Source organism: Prionailurus viverrinus, chromosome A2 (assembly GCF_022837055.1).
Source record: "Prionailurus viverrinus isolate Anna chromosome A2, UM_Priviv_1.0, whole genome shotgun sequence".
Lineage (NCBI taxonomy): Eukaryota > Metazoa > Chordata > Mammalia > Carnivora > Felidae > Prionailurus > Prionailurus viverrinus.
In genome coordinates, this window is record NC_062562.1 from 22,834,748 (window position 1) to 22,852,474 (window position 17,727).

The 17,727-nt window shown below is 41.9% G+C and overlaps 1 protein-coding gene across 1 annotated transcript in view; it reads right to left on the reverse strand.

The window, feature by feature from the left end:
* The window catches only part of LOC125153066 (uncharacterized), a 177,918-nt gene that overhangs the window by 52,210 nt on the left and 107,981 nt on the right, over positions 1–17,727 (reverse strand). Inside the window, exon 2 of the mRNA XM_047835953.1 lies at positions 5,183–5,322. Coding sequence (XP_047691909.1) covers positions 5,183–5,322 — 140 coding nt within the window. The remainder of the gene's footprint in view (positions 1–5,182; positions 5,323–17,727) is intronic.

Below are 17,727 nucleotides of genomic sequence, written 5' to 3' on the forward strand. Positions count from 1 at the left end.
TAAGTAACAATCACTAAGGGCAGGTGTAACATGGGGCTGCAGGAGGCTTGTTTCTTTGCTAGACTCTATATGAACGCTGTTGAGTGGCAAAGTCAATGAAAAGATGCAGAGACATGAGCAGCAAACAGGCAAGATGCCACCATACTCTCTCCACTTTGTCCCCTACCAGGGACATGGGACTGAGAACTAGAAGCAAAGTGAGGGCTGCAGTTCGTCCAATATCATAAAGAGGGGAAGGAAGGAAGAAAAGAACTGGAAGGGGAAATACAAAGAACTTACCTTTACAAAGCCAAACTCAAACTACCACGTACCCAAGAAAGAATTGTTACCTGACTTGTGATATAATCGAATAGGCAATAATCATGTAGTTCATTTTCACATTATGTCACGAAGCTTCATAAAAATGGAATGGATAATGAGACAGGAAAAGGAATCATGGAATAGAAGCTGTTCTCTGGATCGAAGATACACAGAACTCCATCGGGGTATAAAGGGAAGAGTCCCAAAACCCGCCAGGGGTAGGAGAGTGCTAGGAAATGCAAAGTGAGATGTCTACTCTGAAGGAACTTGACCAGGCTTTATTGCTTGGGATGGCGTTTGGAGTAGGTCCTAGATGACCTTCAAGGAATGTTGGGATTTTGACATGTAGATTCGGGTCTGGTCAGGATCACTGTAGATCCCAGCTCCAGTTAGGGTGTGGATTTAAGTTGCGTCTCTGACCACACATGCTAATTCCATGATCTCTAAATGCATACAAGTGGTAATTAAGGGAAGGGAGCTAATATTTTTTAGTATCTTTTGTGTGCTAGGGTACTGTGCTAGATGTAGCTCTAATTTTTCAGTAGCACTTGGCAGTAGATATTATTCTCGTTTTACACAGGAGGAAGCTGAAGTTCAGAGAGACTCTTGCATCTGGGAGCAGCAGAGTTAAGATTGTAGACTGGCTCTGCCTGCTCTTTCCTCCACAGAAGAGAGAGTCAGAAACTGGATGAGAGAGGCTGTCAAAATGAGGTTGTGAGCATGTGTTGTGATTAAGCACTGAACGAAATCATGCAGTTATGTTGGGTCCCTCCCCTCACCCCAGACTGGAAGCATACACTTTCTGCATGAACTCTGAAACTGTGCAAACCCTATGGTGTAGACATTCTACTTTGCACCTTAGCGCTTACTGTACAGTATTTACCGCACAGAAAATTTACAAATAAACGCAAGGAAGTACGCTCGAGAACGGTCACTGCAGTATTTCTGCAAAAACACATCAAATCAACCAGCCAAAGAAAAAATGCTAAAAGCCTGTTGATGAGAGAACTTTTTTCAGAGCAATAATGAGAACCAAACCAGTTTGTAGATTAAAAAATAAAAAAACATTACTGAGGGAAAATTGACGGATACAATTGTACATATTTAAGGTGTATGGTGTGGTGATTTGATATACATAAATGTTGTAGAGTGATTACCAAGATCAAGGTAATTAACACATCCACCAACTCACATAGTCAACATGGGTTTTTTTTTTGGTTTTTTTTGTTTTTTTTTTTTTTTTTTTGGTGAGCATGCTTAAAATCTACTGTCAACTTTCAAGTATGGGATACTGTGTTATTTTTTTTTTCAACGTTTTATTTTATTTTTGGGACAGAGAGAGACAGAGCATGAACGGGGGAGGGGCAGAGAGAGAGGGAGACACAGAATCGGAAACAGGCTCCAGGCTCTGAGCCATCAGCCCAGAGCCTGACGCGGGGCTCGAACCCACGGACCGCGAAATCGTGACCTGGCTGAAGTCGGGCGCTTAACCAACTGCGCCACCCAGGCGCCCCTGGGATACTGTGTTATTAACGACCGTCATCATGCTGTATATTAAATTCTCAGAACTTATTCTTATAACTGAAAATCTGTGCCCTTTGACCAACATCACTTTATAAACTCCTCTTCCCAACACCTAGCAACTAACATTCTATTCTGTTTCTATGAAATTGCTTTTTTTTTTTTAAGGTTCCACATCTAAGTAAAACCATATGGTATCGGTCTTTCTCCTTCTGGTTTATTTCACTAGCATAATGCCCTACAGATTCATCCATGTTAGCACAAATGCCAGGATTTCCTCCTTTTTATGGCTGAATAATATTCTATCATATATATGATATGTCATATATATAACTATATATAACATATACAATTATGATAGAATATATATATAATATATATATTTCTTTATCCATTCATCTCCTGAAGGACATTAAAGCTGTTCTCATGTTCCTATATTTTGGCTCTTGTGGATAATGCTGCAGTGAACATGGGTGTGTAGATATGATATATGATTATTTAACAATTTCTTTGTTAAATATTTTTTTAGAAATTTTTTTAATGTTTGTTTATTTTTAGAGAGAGAGAGAGAGAAAAAGAGAGTGGGGGAGGGGCAGGGAGAGAGGGAGACAGAGAATTCAAAGCGGGCCCTGTGCTGTCAGCCGTGAGCCCAATGTGGGGCTCGAAGTCACAAATCGTGAGATCATGACCTGAGCCCAAGTCAGGTGCTCCACTGACCATGAGCCACCCAGGCGCCCCTCTTTGTTAAATATTTGCCTTGTTCCAATCTTTCATCATTATATATGGTGTACTGATAGATATCTTCATATATATATAGTTGCAGCTTTGATGATTATTTCCTTAGGATATACCCCCCCAAAATTAACAGGGATTCTTCTTTTCTTTTAATGTTTATTTTGAGAGAGACAGAGCACATGAGGGAGGGGCAGGGAGACAGAGAGGAAGAGAGAGAATTCCAAGCAGGCTCCGTGCTGTCAGCACAGTCCCACATGGGGCTTGATTCCACAAACCATGAGATCATGACCTGAGTTGAGATCAAGGGTCAGATGCTTAACTGACTGAGCCACCCTGGTCCGAGACAGGGATTCTTAAATAGGTAATGTTTTTAAACTTTCTAAATATCCTTTTATTTGTATTGTTTTGATTGAGGTGTAATTAACATGCAACACTATATTAGTTTCAGCTGTGTAATAGGATGATTTACTATTTGTATATATTGTGAAATGGTCACCACAATAAGTCTAGTTAACATCCATCACCATACATAGTTATTAAAGAAATGTTTGTTTCTTGTGATGAGGACTTTTAGGATTTGTTCTCTTGGCAACTTCTAAATATGCAACACAGTATTATTAACTATAGTCACAATGCTGCACCTTACATCCTCTGGACTTATTTATTTTATAACTGAAAGTTTGTGCCTTTGACCCCCTTCACCCATTTCCTTAGGATAGACTCCCCAAAATTCACCAAGATTCTTAAAGTAGTATTTAGTGGACAAAATATGCTATATGAGCATTAAAAAACACACTAAGAGGGGCGCCTGGGTGGCTCAGTCGGTAAAGCATCCAACTTTGGCTCAGGTCATGATCTCATGGCTTGTGAGTTCGAGCCCCACGTCAGGCTCTGTGCTGACAGCTCAGAGCCTGGAGCCTGCTTCAGATTCTGTGCCCCTCTCTCGCTCTGCCCCTCCCCTACTTGTGCTCTGTCTCTCTCTCTCTCTCTCATAAATAAAACATTAAAAACACACACACACTAAGATTATTCTAAAAGTTAATTAAATTAATTAACTCAGTCCTCAATAATAAAAAGCATGGGAAAACATATCCAGGGACTGATCTCGTTTACTTTTTTATGCTAGCTTTAGAAATACTTCTTTAAGTGCATTTATAGTAATCTGTAAATAAATGCACAAAATTTTAAAAGGTAAATAAAAACACACAACTCATTGACCACAATGTTTACCTCTGCAGAAGGGGCAGGATTAGAGATGGTTATCAAGAGAACTATAACTTTCTCCAAAATATTTAAATATTTTACAAAGAGTAGGTCAAATTGCTATATTCTTATGAAATTTAAAATATCCCTTCCTTTATATGTAAGTCTTTACAAGATAGGGTAAATTTTGTTCCCTTGAGTCTATAAGCATGGAAATAATGTGTGTCCTTAAGGCGATTTACATAATTTACAGAGAACCTTCTGCTACCTGATTGGTTATCACAATAGCCCTGTAAGCCAGGCATTATTGTATTTAAATCTGTAAAGCAGATACACACGTTGGGCAGTAATGCTAAATCCACAAAATTCCTCCTGGCTGATATTCAAGAAGATGGCCCTATTTTGGTTCCCTAAGATCTCCTCCCTGCTCTGTTACCACAAAGCTCATTCCTTCCCTCTCTCCCTCTCCCTCTTCCTCCCCTCCCCCTTCCCTCCCCATTGCTAGCTTTGAGAAGTTAAGAGGCCAACTTGGGGAACCCCATGTGGGAATGAACTGTGGGCAGCCTCTAGGAGCTGATGACATCCTAGGCTGACAGCCAGCAAGAAGCCCTCAGCCCTCCAATAGCAAGGAACTGAATTTTGCCAATGAGGTAAGTGAGCTTAGAAGCAAGTTCTCACCCTGATGAGACCACAGCCCCAGCAACTTTGAAGTCCTGCAAGGCTCAAAGCAGAGGATCCAGCCAAGCCATGCCTGAGTTCCTGACACAGAGACTGTGAGACAGTAAATGTGTTGTTCTAAGCCATTAAGTTTGTGGTAATATCATCACATAACAATATAAAACAAACACTTTTTCCATTGAAGGAATTGAAAATTTGAGGCACATCTTTGGAGCAGACTATGCTCAAGAAATTATAAAATTGGAATATCCACCATCATATTGCTCATGCAGGGGATGAAGGTCAAGGTAAGTCATGCACTGGCCCCAGTAGAGCAGCCCTGACCTCTCTGAACCAGGATTCTTTTGTTTTCACTCTATGGAAGTGCTGACATGTCAGCTGTTTTTGCATGTGTGAAAGGATCTTACACAGAGGACTCATGTCTTAGAACATGCACGTGGTGTTTGTACAGCAAAAATAATGTTGGTTCACAAGACCTACGTATATAGGATTTTACTAGAGCAGAGAGGCCTTGGAAAAACCTTCCAACCCAGCAAGCTTGCGTTTTCTTTTTAAAGCAATACCAACCAAGCTTAATTTAAATCAATAGAGAAGGTAAAGGGGGGAAAGGGGGAAAATATTACCTAAGCACAAGATAACAAAAAGGAAAGTGGTAGGTAACATATATAAACCTGGGGGGAGTGAAAATTCAAGTAAAATGTTAGTGGAATTAATTGTTTCTCCCCTAGAAACGTGGCTGACTTACCTCCCTATTAGAAGGTGGCCTTCGCTGAGTGCCTCTTGATTGAAGGGAAAGCATGTACCTTGGCCATGTCATAGTCACTGGCTTACTAAAGGTTGCTGCTCTCTTTCCAGCACCTGTGGCAAGAAGCAGGATATGCTGAACTGGAAGAAAGGAAAAAAAGAAAAAACAAAAAGGCAAAAATATTAGCAACATTGTTTAAAGGAAAAGCTGTAAGAGAAGATGGAAACAGCTTACAATGATCCAAAAGGGAGACATTAAGGCAAAGAGGAAATGTTAATGTAGGCTAAAAACACTTCTGTCTGGGAAGAAAATGAAAAATTCCCCTAATGGGTGATTCAAAAGCAATAATAAGCCTAGTAAACGTTGAATATACACCTACTGAATTAAACAACAGGAATATTGCAAATGATTAGTTAGCACCTCGAGTCGTCATTGCACTAAACTTTTATCCATTTAGCAGATATTGGCACGCACTAACTCTTTAATGTTTCAGCACAACCCTACGAGGTACACAGTGTTGTTAATCTCCATTTTACAGACCAGGAAACTGAAGGCGGTTCTGAAACGTGCCCACCTCGCTCGACTTGAGAGTGGAACTGGGATTTGAATTCAGGGCTCTCTGATCCGCTAGTTTTCTCAAGTTCCACGGTGATAGTAGAAAGGAAGAGCAGGGCAGAGTCAAGGTTAAGAAATGCCCACATGCAGAAGGGAGGAAAGACAATGACTTATTCCTGGGGGTTAAGGAGCCCAGTGATCGCAGAAAAATGCCCCAAGAGATGAGTAGAACAATGGCAACAAAGGCACAGTGAGAAATGCTCTCGGGATAAAACGGAAGAATAGTGGAAAATTTGATTTTAAAACCACTTTCCCAACCACTATGCTGATACTGGAGTGAATGAAAGAGAATGCCTACATTAGAATCACTTGGGAATGCTGTTGGACTCTGGATCCCGCGGCAGCTCTGAGAATCATTGTGACAAGCCATCATTGACCAGGGGGCCCTCTACAGCTAGGGAAAAATTCTGCACCAGAATGTAACTAGGAGGATGCTACTCACTGGTAGGAATGGCCATGGTAACTGGATATGTTTAGGTAACACTGACAAGAAGGTTAGCTCCCTGAGGAACCCAAGTCATAGATTTACCTGGCCCAAAGCCAGGCATGGGTATGGCATGGGTTAAATGAAAAATAATAATAATAAAAATAAAAAGATCATGAATAAGGTGATGTCTCTCATCCCTTCACTCCTGTACTAAATAAACAAGCAAATGAATGAATGACTAAGACATGGTGTAGGCTGACAACAGGGGCCCCTGGATGAAGCTGTAATCAGTGGCAGTGAGCACAGCACCCATTCTGCCATGCTTCCACAGCTAGGTGGCCAATAGATGGTGGGGCACGCCCTATACCACCAGTGCCAACCTGAAGGGCAGTCTGGACGGGCAGTCAGTCTGAGAAATACCTGAAAGACGCCTGAAATTTGAGAGGTCCTATAATAAACAAGGTTCTGTGTTTTGTTTTTTATCTCTGTACGCTGGGTGTGTTTAGAACATGACTTATGGTACTCATGAGATTGTCACCTGCTGTCTCTGCTTCCTTCTCCTAGTCAGATAAAAGCTGTGACACATTGGATTTCACCTTGTCTAGTATAAAATTTTTTTCCAGCTCTATTGAGATATCATCGACATATAACATCGTATGAGTTTAAGATATACAGTGTGTTGATTTGATACGGTCGTAAAATGTAAAATGATTAGCACAGTAGTGTTAGCTAACACCTCTATCACATCACATAATTACCATTTCTTTTTGGTGATGAGAACCTTTCAGGTCTACTCTCTTAACAAGTTTCTCGTATATAATACATTGTTGTTAACTATAATCACAATGCGTTGCATTAGACCCCCAGAACTTATTCATCTTCTAAACTCAAGTTTGCACCCCCACCTTCTTTAATTTCATACTCCTTGGTGAAAGGAGATGGGGGGGAGCAGACTGGAGATGATGCAGAGAGCTGGTGCCTTAAGGAGTCTAACAGACCTTTTCCTCTCCACCATTTCTGCAGGAAGGTTTTACTCCAGCATCTGTATTTTATCCCAGCATCTCACAAATCTCTCTTAACACAGACCATCGCCTGAATCCCTGTAGCCCTTGTATCTCTAAAGGCATCCCTGCACTGTGTTTACCACTGTTACTCTCACCAACAGACATGAAGCTGAGACGATATTTCTAAAAATAAAGCGGCTCCTCCTTCTCTACCTGTCCCCGAAACTGGGTACTGAAACAAAGCCAGGAACACCCTTCGTAGCAACTCCCTCGCTGCCAGGAGATTTGTTTTCAAAGCGTCTGACAAGCCACATCCGATTCATCCTCAAAACTGACTTGTCAGGGGAATAAACAAGTGTCAGAACTTCCCAAGAAATCTAGTGATGAAAAGGCCTTTAACGATGAACAAATTAAATTCAGTTCTCACGCCAAGCAACAGAAAGAAAGCGAAGTGAAAAGCCACAGAAGACAAGCACAGGTATGATTTAAAAATTTTTTAACATTTATTTATTTTTGAGAGACAGAGAGAGGCAGAGTATGAGCAAGGAGGGGCAGAGAGAGAGGGGGAGACACAGAATTCGAAGCAGGCTGCAGGCTCCAAGCTGTCAGCACAGAGCCCGACGTGGGGCCCGAACCCACAAACCGCAAGATCATGACCTGAGCCTAAGTCAGACGCTCAACCGACTGAGCCACCCAGGCACCCCTCAGGCATGATTTTTGATAAGGCCGTTGATAAGCGGGACTGTTAATGAGAAACAGATATAGGAGGGGTTGTCGCGACAGCAGACACCCAGGAGAAGGGGGCTGAGCTGGGCAGGTCTTGCAGGAGAGGTACTTTGGGGCTGACAATTACTCAGCGTTTTATGAAAATGTCCCATCCACGGGCATCTGCTGGAGAATCATCTTTGCACCTGCTTTTGCCACTGGCATCCGTGCGTCTCTTCTCCAACTCTTCTGTCCCAGGGCAGACGTGTGCACAGTGGGATTCCCCTGCCTTGTTTCCGCTGCTGCATTCCTCTCTAATGCTGTCAGATCAAATGAACATGCTCTAGGTGACCGCTCAATACTTCAGGCTTTAGGCTCTTAGATGAGCTGTAGCAATCTAACGGTGTGATGGTTTCCATTAAATTCTGAACCTTGCCCTGTAGGGATGGAGCTACAAAAATGCATAAATTATTTACTGTAAGGGCTTTGCTGATGACTGATAAAATCAAATTAGCTGCTTTGGGCTAAGGATGAATTTGAAACAGAATTTCCTTCTTTGAAGAGACAGTGACAAATCTATTTGATAGGTCTGCATGTTAACTTTTTTTTTGGTTGAAATTTTAACAGAATCCTTTGTTAGGCAAAATGAATGAGATTGGCCTAGGTGATGAACTAGTTTTTTCCCAAAATGTTTATTTTTGTCACATTATTAAAGACATACCCATCCATATAGATTTTATTTTTAAAAGAAAAAAAAAACAGGAAAACCACAACAAAAAAACCACTCACCCATAATCCCAAAATCTGATATTTGGAGCATTTACTCATAGCCTTTTGTCATGTGGGTGTATTAGTATGCAAGTTTTTAAAGTGAAGTCATTTTATATATATGAATATTTACTTTCTTCATATATTCATTAAAATCTATGTTAATGAGTATATAATATTCCATATTCTGACTCCATTTTTTATTACTGCTTTAGAATAATTATTCCGCCAAAAGGTACAAATACTTTTAAAGTTCTTGATATACATTGCCATATTATTTTCCAGAAGCTCTGATTTTATTTATTTATTATTTGAGAGAGCTAGGGAGCACACATGTGATCAGGGGAGAGGGGCAGAGGGAGAAGTTAGAAATCAGTAACAGAAAAACTGGAAAACTCACAAATTTGCTGAAATTAAACAGCACACTTTTTTTTTTTTTAATTTAGAGAGAGAGGGAGAGAGAAAAAATGCAAGCAGGGGCGGGGAGCAGAGGGAGAGACAAAGAATCCCAAGCAGGCTCCATACTCAGCCTGGAGGCCAATGCAGGGTTCTATCCCATAACCTGGGATCATGACCTAAGCCAAAATCAAGAGCTGGGCGCTCAACCAACTGAGCCACCCAGGTGCCCCTGATTCAATTTATAATCTCACCAGTTATGTATGGGTTTTTAATGTTTGGAGTTTGGGGATTAAAAACTCATAACAGAATTCGTTTCATACATACGGATACTTCTCAAAACATTTGCTCATTTACTAGATGAAAATACTCTCTCATTGCTCTTTGAATTAACTGACTAATGAAATTTACTACTTTTAGGCTTTCAAGTTAGTCTTTCAAAGAAACTGGGGTAGTGCATAAAGAGTTTTGCTCTGTTCCACTCCTTCCTGGCCACATGATTTCCTAATTCTCTCATTATGACTGATATAACCAAGAGTACCTGTATTGAAGTAAAAATATATCACTTTTTCGTAACTTAGCTGGTTCCCACATGAGATGCAATACTAGTCTGATTCAAATCCTAGTCTAGCATGTTCAAATAAACATGCTACAGGAGCCAGAATTAATGACAATGTTTAAAATGTATATCTAACTTGACTTGTCTCTCTTAAAGAACATTTTTTAAAGACATAATTTATCATTCATGATATTTCTTTTTTTTTTAAATTTTTTTTTTTCAACGTTTTTTATTTATTTTTGGGACAGAGAGAGACAGAGCATGAACGGGGGAGGGGCAGAGAGAGAGGGAGACACAGAATCGGAAACAGGCTCCAGGCTCTGAGCCATCAGCCCAGAGCCCGACGCGGGGCTCGAACTCACGGACCGCGAGATTGTGACCTGGCTGAAGTCGGACGCTTAACCGACTGCGCCACCCAGGCGCCCCATTCATGATATTTCTTTAAAAATCATCCTATTTCTTCTGTTCATTTTTGCCCCATGGATACTTGAAAGTTTCTTTCTCTTTCCATCAATATTCTCCATCAAAAGCTGCATCCGATGTCCCAGAGCCCTTAGTCCTTGCCTTTTACATCAGACCCTCTTTCCTCCTGATGCTCGTGTCTTAATTTCCTCTATTTCTACTCCAAATTTGGTATCACAAAAGTCTGAATCATGTTGCTGAAGAATGAACTTTGGTTGACAGAATGGTAAGGCAGACACACATGCACAGTGACATATCTTTTCTACACCTTGGCTTTCTTTTTTTTTTAATTTTTAAGTGTTTTTTAATATTTGAGAGAGAAAGACAGAGCATGAGTGGGGGAGGGGCAGAAAGAGAGGGAGACACAGAATCCGAAACAGGCTCCAGGCTCTGAGCTGTCAGTACAGAGCCCGACACGGGGCTCAAACTCACGGACCACGAGATCATGACCTGAGCCGAAGTCGGATGCTTAATCAATTGAGCTATTCAGGCGCCCCACCACTCTGGCTTTCTAAACTCCACTGCTGTTAATATGTAAATGAAACTTTGTCACAAATCATCTGTGTTTGTACAGTAGAGTCCTATCTCAAACTGAGTTAGCACTTGTTGATGTCCAATAAAATAAAAATTTCAAATGTCATTAAGGGCCCACTACACCAAAGGTATTGTACTCTATGCTCAAGAAACAAAGAAACTTACAAAGACATACAATATCTGTTTCCTTTTCTCTATGTGCCTTCGGTTGGAAAGATGAAAATTATAAACAAGGGGGGAAAAGCCCTATCTTCCAAAATAAAATGTAACAACGATGTAATTCAAGAGAAATGTTTTAGAAAGTTCATAGCCACTAGAGTAGTACAATAAGACTGTAATACATATTCCCCATCTCCTTTCTTCAAACAAAACACAATCACCCCAGGTGGAAAGATATGGCAGCAGGGTCTTCAGCTTCCAATTTTTGGGTAAAGTCTCGTCTAGAGAAGGTGGCCTCAAATTTTGGATTCTCCAAATGTGGTTTTGTTGTGGAAAATGTGCCTTTCACATCTCGTGTTTACTTGTCTGTCTATAGATGCCATTCACTGGGTATACCTTTGGTGGGCCACAGAGATGGCCTTGCTTTCCTGTAGTTTCCAGGGGGTATATTTCATGAACGGGCCTTGATTTGGGCTCTAGTTGACTTTGTTTTCTATTTCCCTGATCTTTCTTATTCATGTTTTTGTCTTATTCATGTTCCCCCCTCCGCCCCAGCATCGTATGTTTTTTTTTTTGTAAGATGCCATAAATTCCTAACACAAAACTGCATATAAACAACAAAGGGATGTTTCTAGTTAATCGCGTGCCAGCATTTCTTTCCTTGTATTTGATTAGCTACTTGAGGACAGGGGTTCTGTCTCCCTCATTAGAATATGGTATTTATTTTTGCATTTGTCTTAATACTCAGCATTGTATGCAATATATGTCTCAACAAATTGTTTGTATATATAATTTATCCCACTGAAATAGTTTTGTTGAGCATTGTCCTTGATTGAAACAACAGTTCTCCCTCAGTTCTGCAATCACGCAGGCAAGAGGTGCTGAAATATCCAAAATAAAGCATTTGCACAGGAAATACCAGGCTTAAGAAGATCTGCCATATCGTGAATAGATAAGATCACCCAAACTAGCTAGCTTAACTTTTTAGGAACAAACAGATGGTCAATAGTTCATTATAATCACTGAGAACCAAGATGAAAATGGTCTCACTCAAAAAGGAATTTTACAGCCTCTAGCTGAAGTTTAGGATCAAGCTGAATAAAACTGGGCTGTTGAAGAAGGAAACTGGATGATTATATCTTGCCCAGTCTCCACTGGACACCCAAAGGGAAGAATTAGGAAAGAAAAGCTTTGGCTTTTCTTTGGGAATGGTCCTTCCCTGGTTTGACTTTGTAGAAAAAGCTAATTAAGCAATGCCAGATGAAAAACGCAGGCGGCTGACCCAAGATTTGATCAACATAGCATTTACTCAGTTTAATTCAGTGAGCATTTCCCTGTGTGTTCTGTGCAAGACACTGCCCCAGGCAAGATAGGAATGTGAGGGAGATAGAAGAATGTGGGGGAGGCAGAAATGAACAAACACGCAAAAGACACAAAATCTGGCCCCAGAAATTGCGGAGGAGCTCATGGAGAAGGCATTGGAGGAGGGGTGAGTCAGAGAGCCCGAAATGGAAGGATGGGTATTATTCCAGGAGGAGGAAACCTTCAGCACAAGGGCATGGTGATGGAAACTGTGCTGTATAGTTGGAAAGGCGGGTTGGATGGCTAGACGACTGGGGAGATGGCAAATTACCAAAATATCAAAATATTTGGAGATATGTGGTGACTCAATTACATGCTCCGGTTCCACATAGATGTTTGGAGTCCTAAACAGCCAGATACTGGCCAGGGAAATTTATCTCATGCATGTTGTATGGGTAGTGGGAGGACCATAGGGAAATCCATCCTTTCTCACTCCCTTCCCCCACTCCCAGCTAAGCCAGGACTATTTCTATAGGGAATCTCAGAACTAATACTAGTATCTCATTCATAGAGCTGAGTGGTTCTTTTTGTCCTATGTCAAAGATTTCACTTTATTAATATTAGCACTTCAGATCAAGATGATCTTTTCAAAGCATAGTTTCTACTGGATGAGTGGTTCTTAAGGTACATTCAGTGAAATCCTAAGTTTCCTTTGGAAACACCTCCAGGTTTCCCAGAACGGAGAAAGAAATATATCAAAATGAGGAGGAAACAGGAGCAGACACTCACCCCATTTCAAAGACAGCAGATCTGCGTTAGTCTATTTTATACATGAGCCCCCTGCTTGCAACTTTATTTGGAAAAAAAAGGGGGGATTCCATATCACCAAAAAAAACAACAGCAACAAAATGCTTTCATAACCTATCATTCAGAAAACACAGCAAAGCTATGGGAGTGGGAGGGACATGAAGGGCAAGTGTAAGAAGGAGGGATGTAGACATCAAGACATCAATATTAACGACTGGGGTCTCAAATCCATACTTAAGTGTATCTTGGAATTTTATGACTTTTACCTTCCTGGAAAAAAAAAAAGAATCCACTGCATGGATTCTCTTGGCTTGGGCAAGCCATAAACAGGCAAACTTCAGTAATAATACCTATACTTTTTGAGAACTTACTCCATGGCAGACACTGTGCTAAGCATTTGTATGTCTATTTACAGCAAATCTTTACAATGAATCAAAAGGTCATCATTGGGTGGTTCAGTCGGTTGAGCGTCTGACTTTTGATTTCAGCTCAGGTCATGATCCCAGGATCCTGGGATTTAGCCCCACATTGGGCTCCATGCAGAGTGTGGAGCCTGCTTGAGATTCTCTCTCTCTCCCTCTGTCCCTCTCCCCAGCTCACACACTCTCTCTCTCTCACTCCTCTCTCAAAATTAAAAAAAGGTTGTCATTATTTTAAACTATATTTCTTTTAAATAAGGGGACAAGGTTCAGAAAGTTATGTAACATTCACCAAATCACAGTTAATAATAATTAATAAATGGGGTAATTCATAACAATAGGAACAGGCGATAGACACTATACAAGATGTTTCCACCTCCTCCAAGTCCAATTTCAAGGGCAAACACTGCCTATGGGACCCAATGGTTATATTGGAAAATTCCACAGGAAGAAATTCATCCATCTGCCACAGCTCCTGCAATCTTTGGATCTTTAACTTTATGACTCTTCCTTATCTCTTGTCTCTTTTCCCTCATGAACTACGATAGTTTTTTAAGCAATGAGATCAGTGAGATATACCAAATGTTTACATGCAAAATATGTGATTTATGGGCTTGTAATTATATCCTATCAAAATTTTTATCAAACTATTACCAAAATTTTCTCTTACCTCATGACAGTAGCCCTCAAAGCTTCAGAAAAATATATTAAATTTTTATCTTAAAAAAAGATTTCTATTACCAAATATTGTATTCCAGATTGTTGCGGGCTAGTGTCTCACAAGTTCTTTCCTACCCCTAATGTCTCAGCCTCAATGAATCATTGTTAAAATAAAAACAGGCCTGTCTTAAAGAGTGGTGTCACAATTTCAAATAATGGCCATAAAATGTCTCCTCTAGGCCTGGTCCACAATAGGTATCTTGTGCTATAATGTTGGTAATAATTGTAACGTAAGTGTATTTCTCCACTACTTGATTATAAAGTCCCGAATGGAGTAGCTGTCCTGTTTCGTTTATAGTTACTTCACTGCATTGAGTTTGATAGTTTGTGGGTGCTGTAAGCTCGACAATTTAAGTCCACAGTGCTTGCTTTACTGAGGATTGGGAAAGAGGAGGCATGGGGCTTGGCTGGGGCAGGCATCTTGTAATTCCAAGAAGTGGTAGCCAAAGGAAAGCAGAGAGAAGGTGAAGCAAAAGAGAGGGAGGGAGGGAAGGAAGGACAAGCATGCAAGAAGCTAAAAGGAAGAACAGAGCAAATGGGGGTGTTCACTCTTTACCGTCAATGGCAAAATGCCTCCTCATCTGAATGGTTTCTGCGCTTCATGACCAGGGGAGTCTTCCCTGCTCTCATCCCTTGAGCCTCCCACTCAGATCCTTTGCCAGGAACTCTTTTCCACCCCTTCCTTGCTGCCCCACGCTGAGCTGAGCTCCCCTCCTGTGCATTCTGCATTTGGCCATGCTTTCCTCTGCCCTGGCCTGGATCTGTGAATGCTGGCCACGTGGCAGAAGCCCCATTAGTGTTTGCTGAACTGGACTGCTAGAAGGTTCTGCACCTCTCACAGATCCAGGGTGTAAACAAAAGAGTCTACACGTCCTGGGGACGACCTCGCATCTCCAAGTTGTAGGCAGCTAACACACAAGCCAACCTGTTGAAAAAAAGTCTTGGTGACATCTCTGTCATTGCTCAGAGTGGCCACAAGTGAATGTTAACAAAAGCCTTCTTTTGTTAGCCATATGTGAAGTGGTTTAGTCAGAGCAGAATTAAAGCACACATCCCAGAGGCGGTGGTGGAGAGCACTAAGCCCCCTTATGAAAGTCACCTTCTAGCTCCAGGGGCCCTCATCCAACTGGTCTGCTAGGCCAAGAACTCTCTGCAAGTTGGCAAGAGCAAAGCCTCAGTAGCCTGGAGCTAGTGTGATAGAATCCCTGGGTGGTAAGAGCATGTCAAAAGGCAGCAAAGAGGGTGAGGAGAGTAGCTGAGCACTGTCAGCTGGTGAAGCCACCAGGCTCCTTACACCTTGAACCTGGAGCCCTCCCACACTGTCTGCCTTACATCCACCCCCCCCACCCCACCCCCACCCCCGGTAGCGACCAATCAGATTATGGCCCCCTTCTGATTGCACCAATCTCAAGTGCTTTGTGTTGTAAAGACCTAGGCTTGCCAGCAAGGCTTGGCAACAGCTAAACAGTTAGTAGCCTTAGGGCAGGGGACTTAAAGAACTTGGCCTACACCTGCTTTGTATGTGGAGAGGGAGCTTATGATCCAGGGCCTGCAAGTCAGATAGCACAGATACAGAGATGTAGTTCAAAGATCCAGCAGTCACTAAAGGCTGGAATTGAGTACAAAGGGTCTTTGAGCTGATAATTGTCAAGTTCTCTTTCAGAGAAAAGCCTTTAGGAACAACGTCCCTAGAGTTGCCTTTTATATTGTAAATCTGTGCAGAGTAGGTTTTCTTAAACTACCTGATGGAGCTCTGTCACCAGGGCGTCTCGTGCATTGTAGGATGTTTGGCAGCATCCCCAGCTTTTACCCACTAGATGCCAGTAGCATCACCCTCCTCCTCCCAGTGGTGACAATCAAGGATGTCTCCAGACAGCACTAAATGTTCCCTGGGGCGCAAAAAGTGTCCTCAGTTGAAAACCACTAGTCTAGACAGTGGTAACTCTCATGTCCAGCTACAAAATGAAACCTAGTGTTGAAAGCTCCCTCAAAATACAGCCCGAGCAACCCTGATGATACCCCCATCTGGCTGTTTTTTCAAGACTCCAAGTTGGTTGCATTTCTCCCTAAGCCTCGTGCCAGTTCACCAAATCATTCTAAACTAGCCAAACTCACTGAATGCAACAGACCCAATATCTCCCTGGAGGAAATGCTGACATGAGAATGGCTTCTTCAGGGTCACTCATTAAACCAACAGATTTTTATCAAACCATGTGTCAGGTTATAGAGTTTTGGAAAGATTCATATGAAGCTTCTTACGAAATAAAGTCCCTTTCCTGTCTCAAAGGAAAGAAAACCATAACAATGCTTTGAAATTACCAACAAATCAGCTCTTCTGTACTGATTCTGGATAATTTGGTCACTTACTATCCTTAGGCTCAATCACCCTTCTGCCCTTTTGGGGCTGTACCTTCTCATCTCTGTGTTAATAGGAACTCAACATGAAGCTCTGCAGTGATCACAATGGACAGCCTTTCTCCAGATAGTGCGGTCCAGAAATCTGGAAGCAAGGGCGAACTGTTGATTGAATGCCTACTCTTTGCCAGACACTCTTCCATGCATTACACATACAGTAGCAACAACTTTGACCAAAACTTAGCAACCTCACAGATGAGGAAACCATAAATGTAATCATGAGAAATATGAGAAAAATACATGCGAAACGAGACTGCCACCTGGCATGACAAAGGAGGGATCTAACTAGTCAAGAGAGGACCGCAGACAAAATACTTAGAGTGCACACCTACAGTTGAGGCTGACAGTGTAGGTCAAGACTCTGGGAAGTGGCCCTTCGCCCCTGAAAGTCCTCTCTCCTCTGAATCACCCCAGCTCCTTAAATGTAAGCCTGCTGTGGTCTTTACACATGCTGCCTTACCTTATCAAGACCTCTCTCTCCGTTTTTCTTCCCCATCAGTCAAGGGCAGGCCCTTGCTGACCCATCGGGCATTTGGTACCAGAGCTGGGCTCTGACTGACGCTCCTGTTTATGGCATTCATTGTGATTTCCCCACCCAGGATGTTTGACTTGTGGCTCAGCTGCTACCCTGACTGGGGCTAGTTTTTCAGCCCTCTCCCCAAGTTAGTAAACCAGTGCCCCGGGGAGAAATACCCCAGAACACACCGGCTTGATCATTATTTCTTAGTTCAGGGATGGTAATACTCCCGATAAGTGTTTCATCACAACACGCTCTTCAAGCACAGAGTCTGTTTGTGTGACTGGGAATCAGAGGCTCCTCACAAAGTCCTCAAGAGAAGGATGATAAATAAAGTGACGGACAGAAGACAGAATGCTCACACCTGGCCCAGGCCCTGGTCCGGTTAATATCCTGCCTCGTCTTTCACACCATGCTCTGTACTCCCTGCAGAGATATGAAACAGCATATGAGGGAAAACGCCGTGGGTCAAATAAAACAGCATGGATAAAAGGGCCTCCTGTGTGTAGACCCATTCTTCTCTGGGCCTCGGCCATAAATCCAAGCAATAGCACCTGCATCTTTCCAATGCAAAAGGAAGTTGTGCGGGTCATGAATAAACTTAAGAGTTTTGACCTCAAGAGGCACTTGCTACTTGTATTATTGTCTTACTTACACAGTCAACAGTTTTTTTCAGTAGAAGCTATTTTAGGGGCATAGAGCTCAGTGGGCACTAAGGAGGACACACGAATTAACA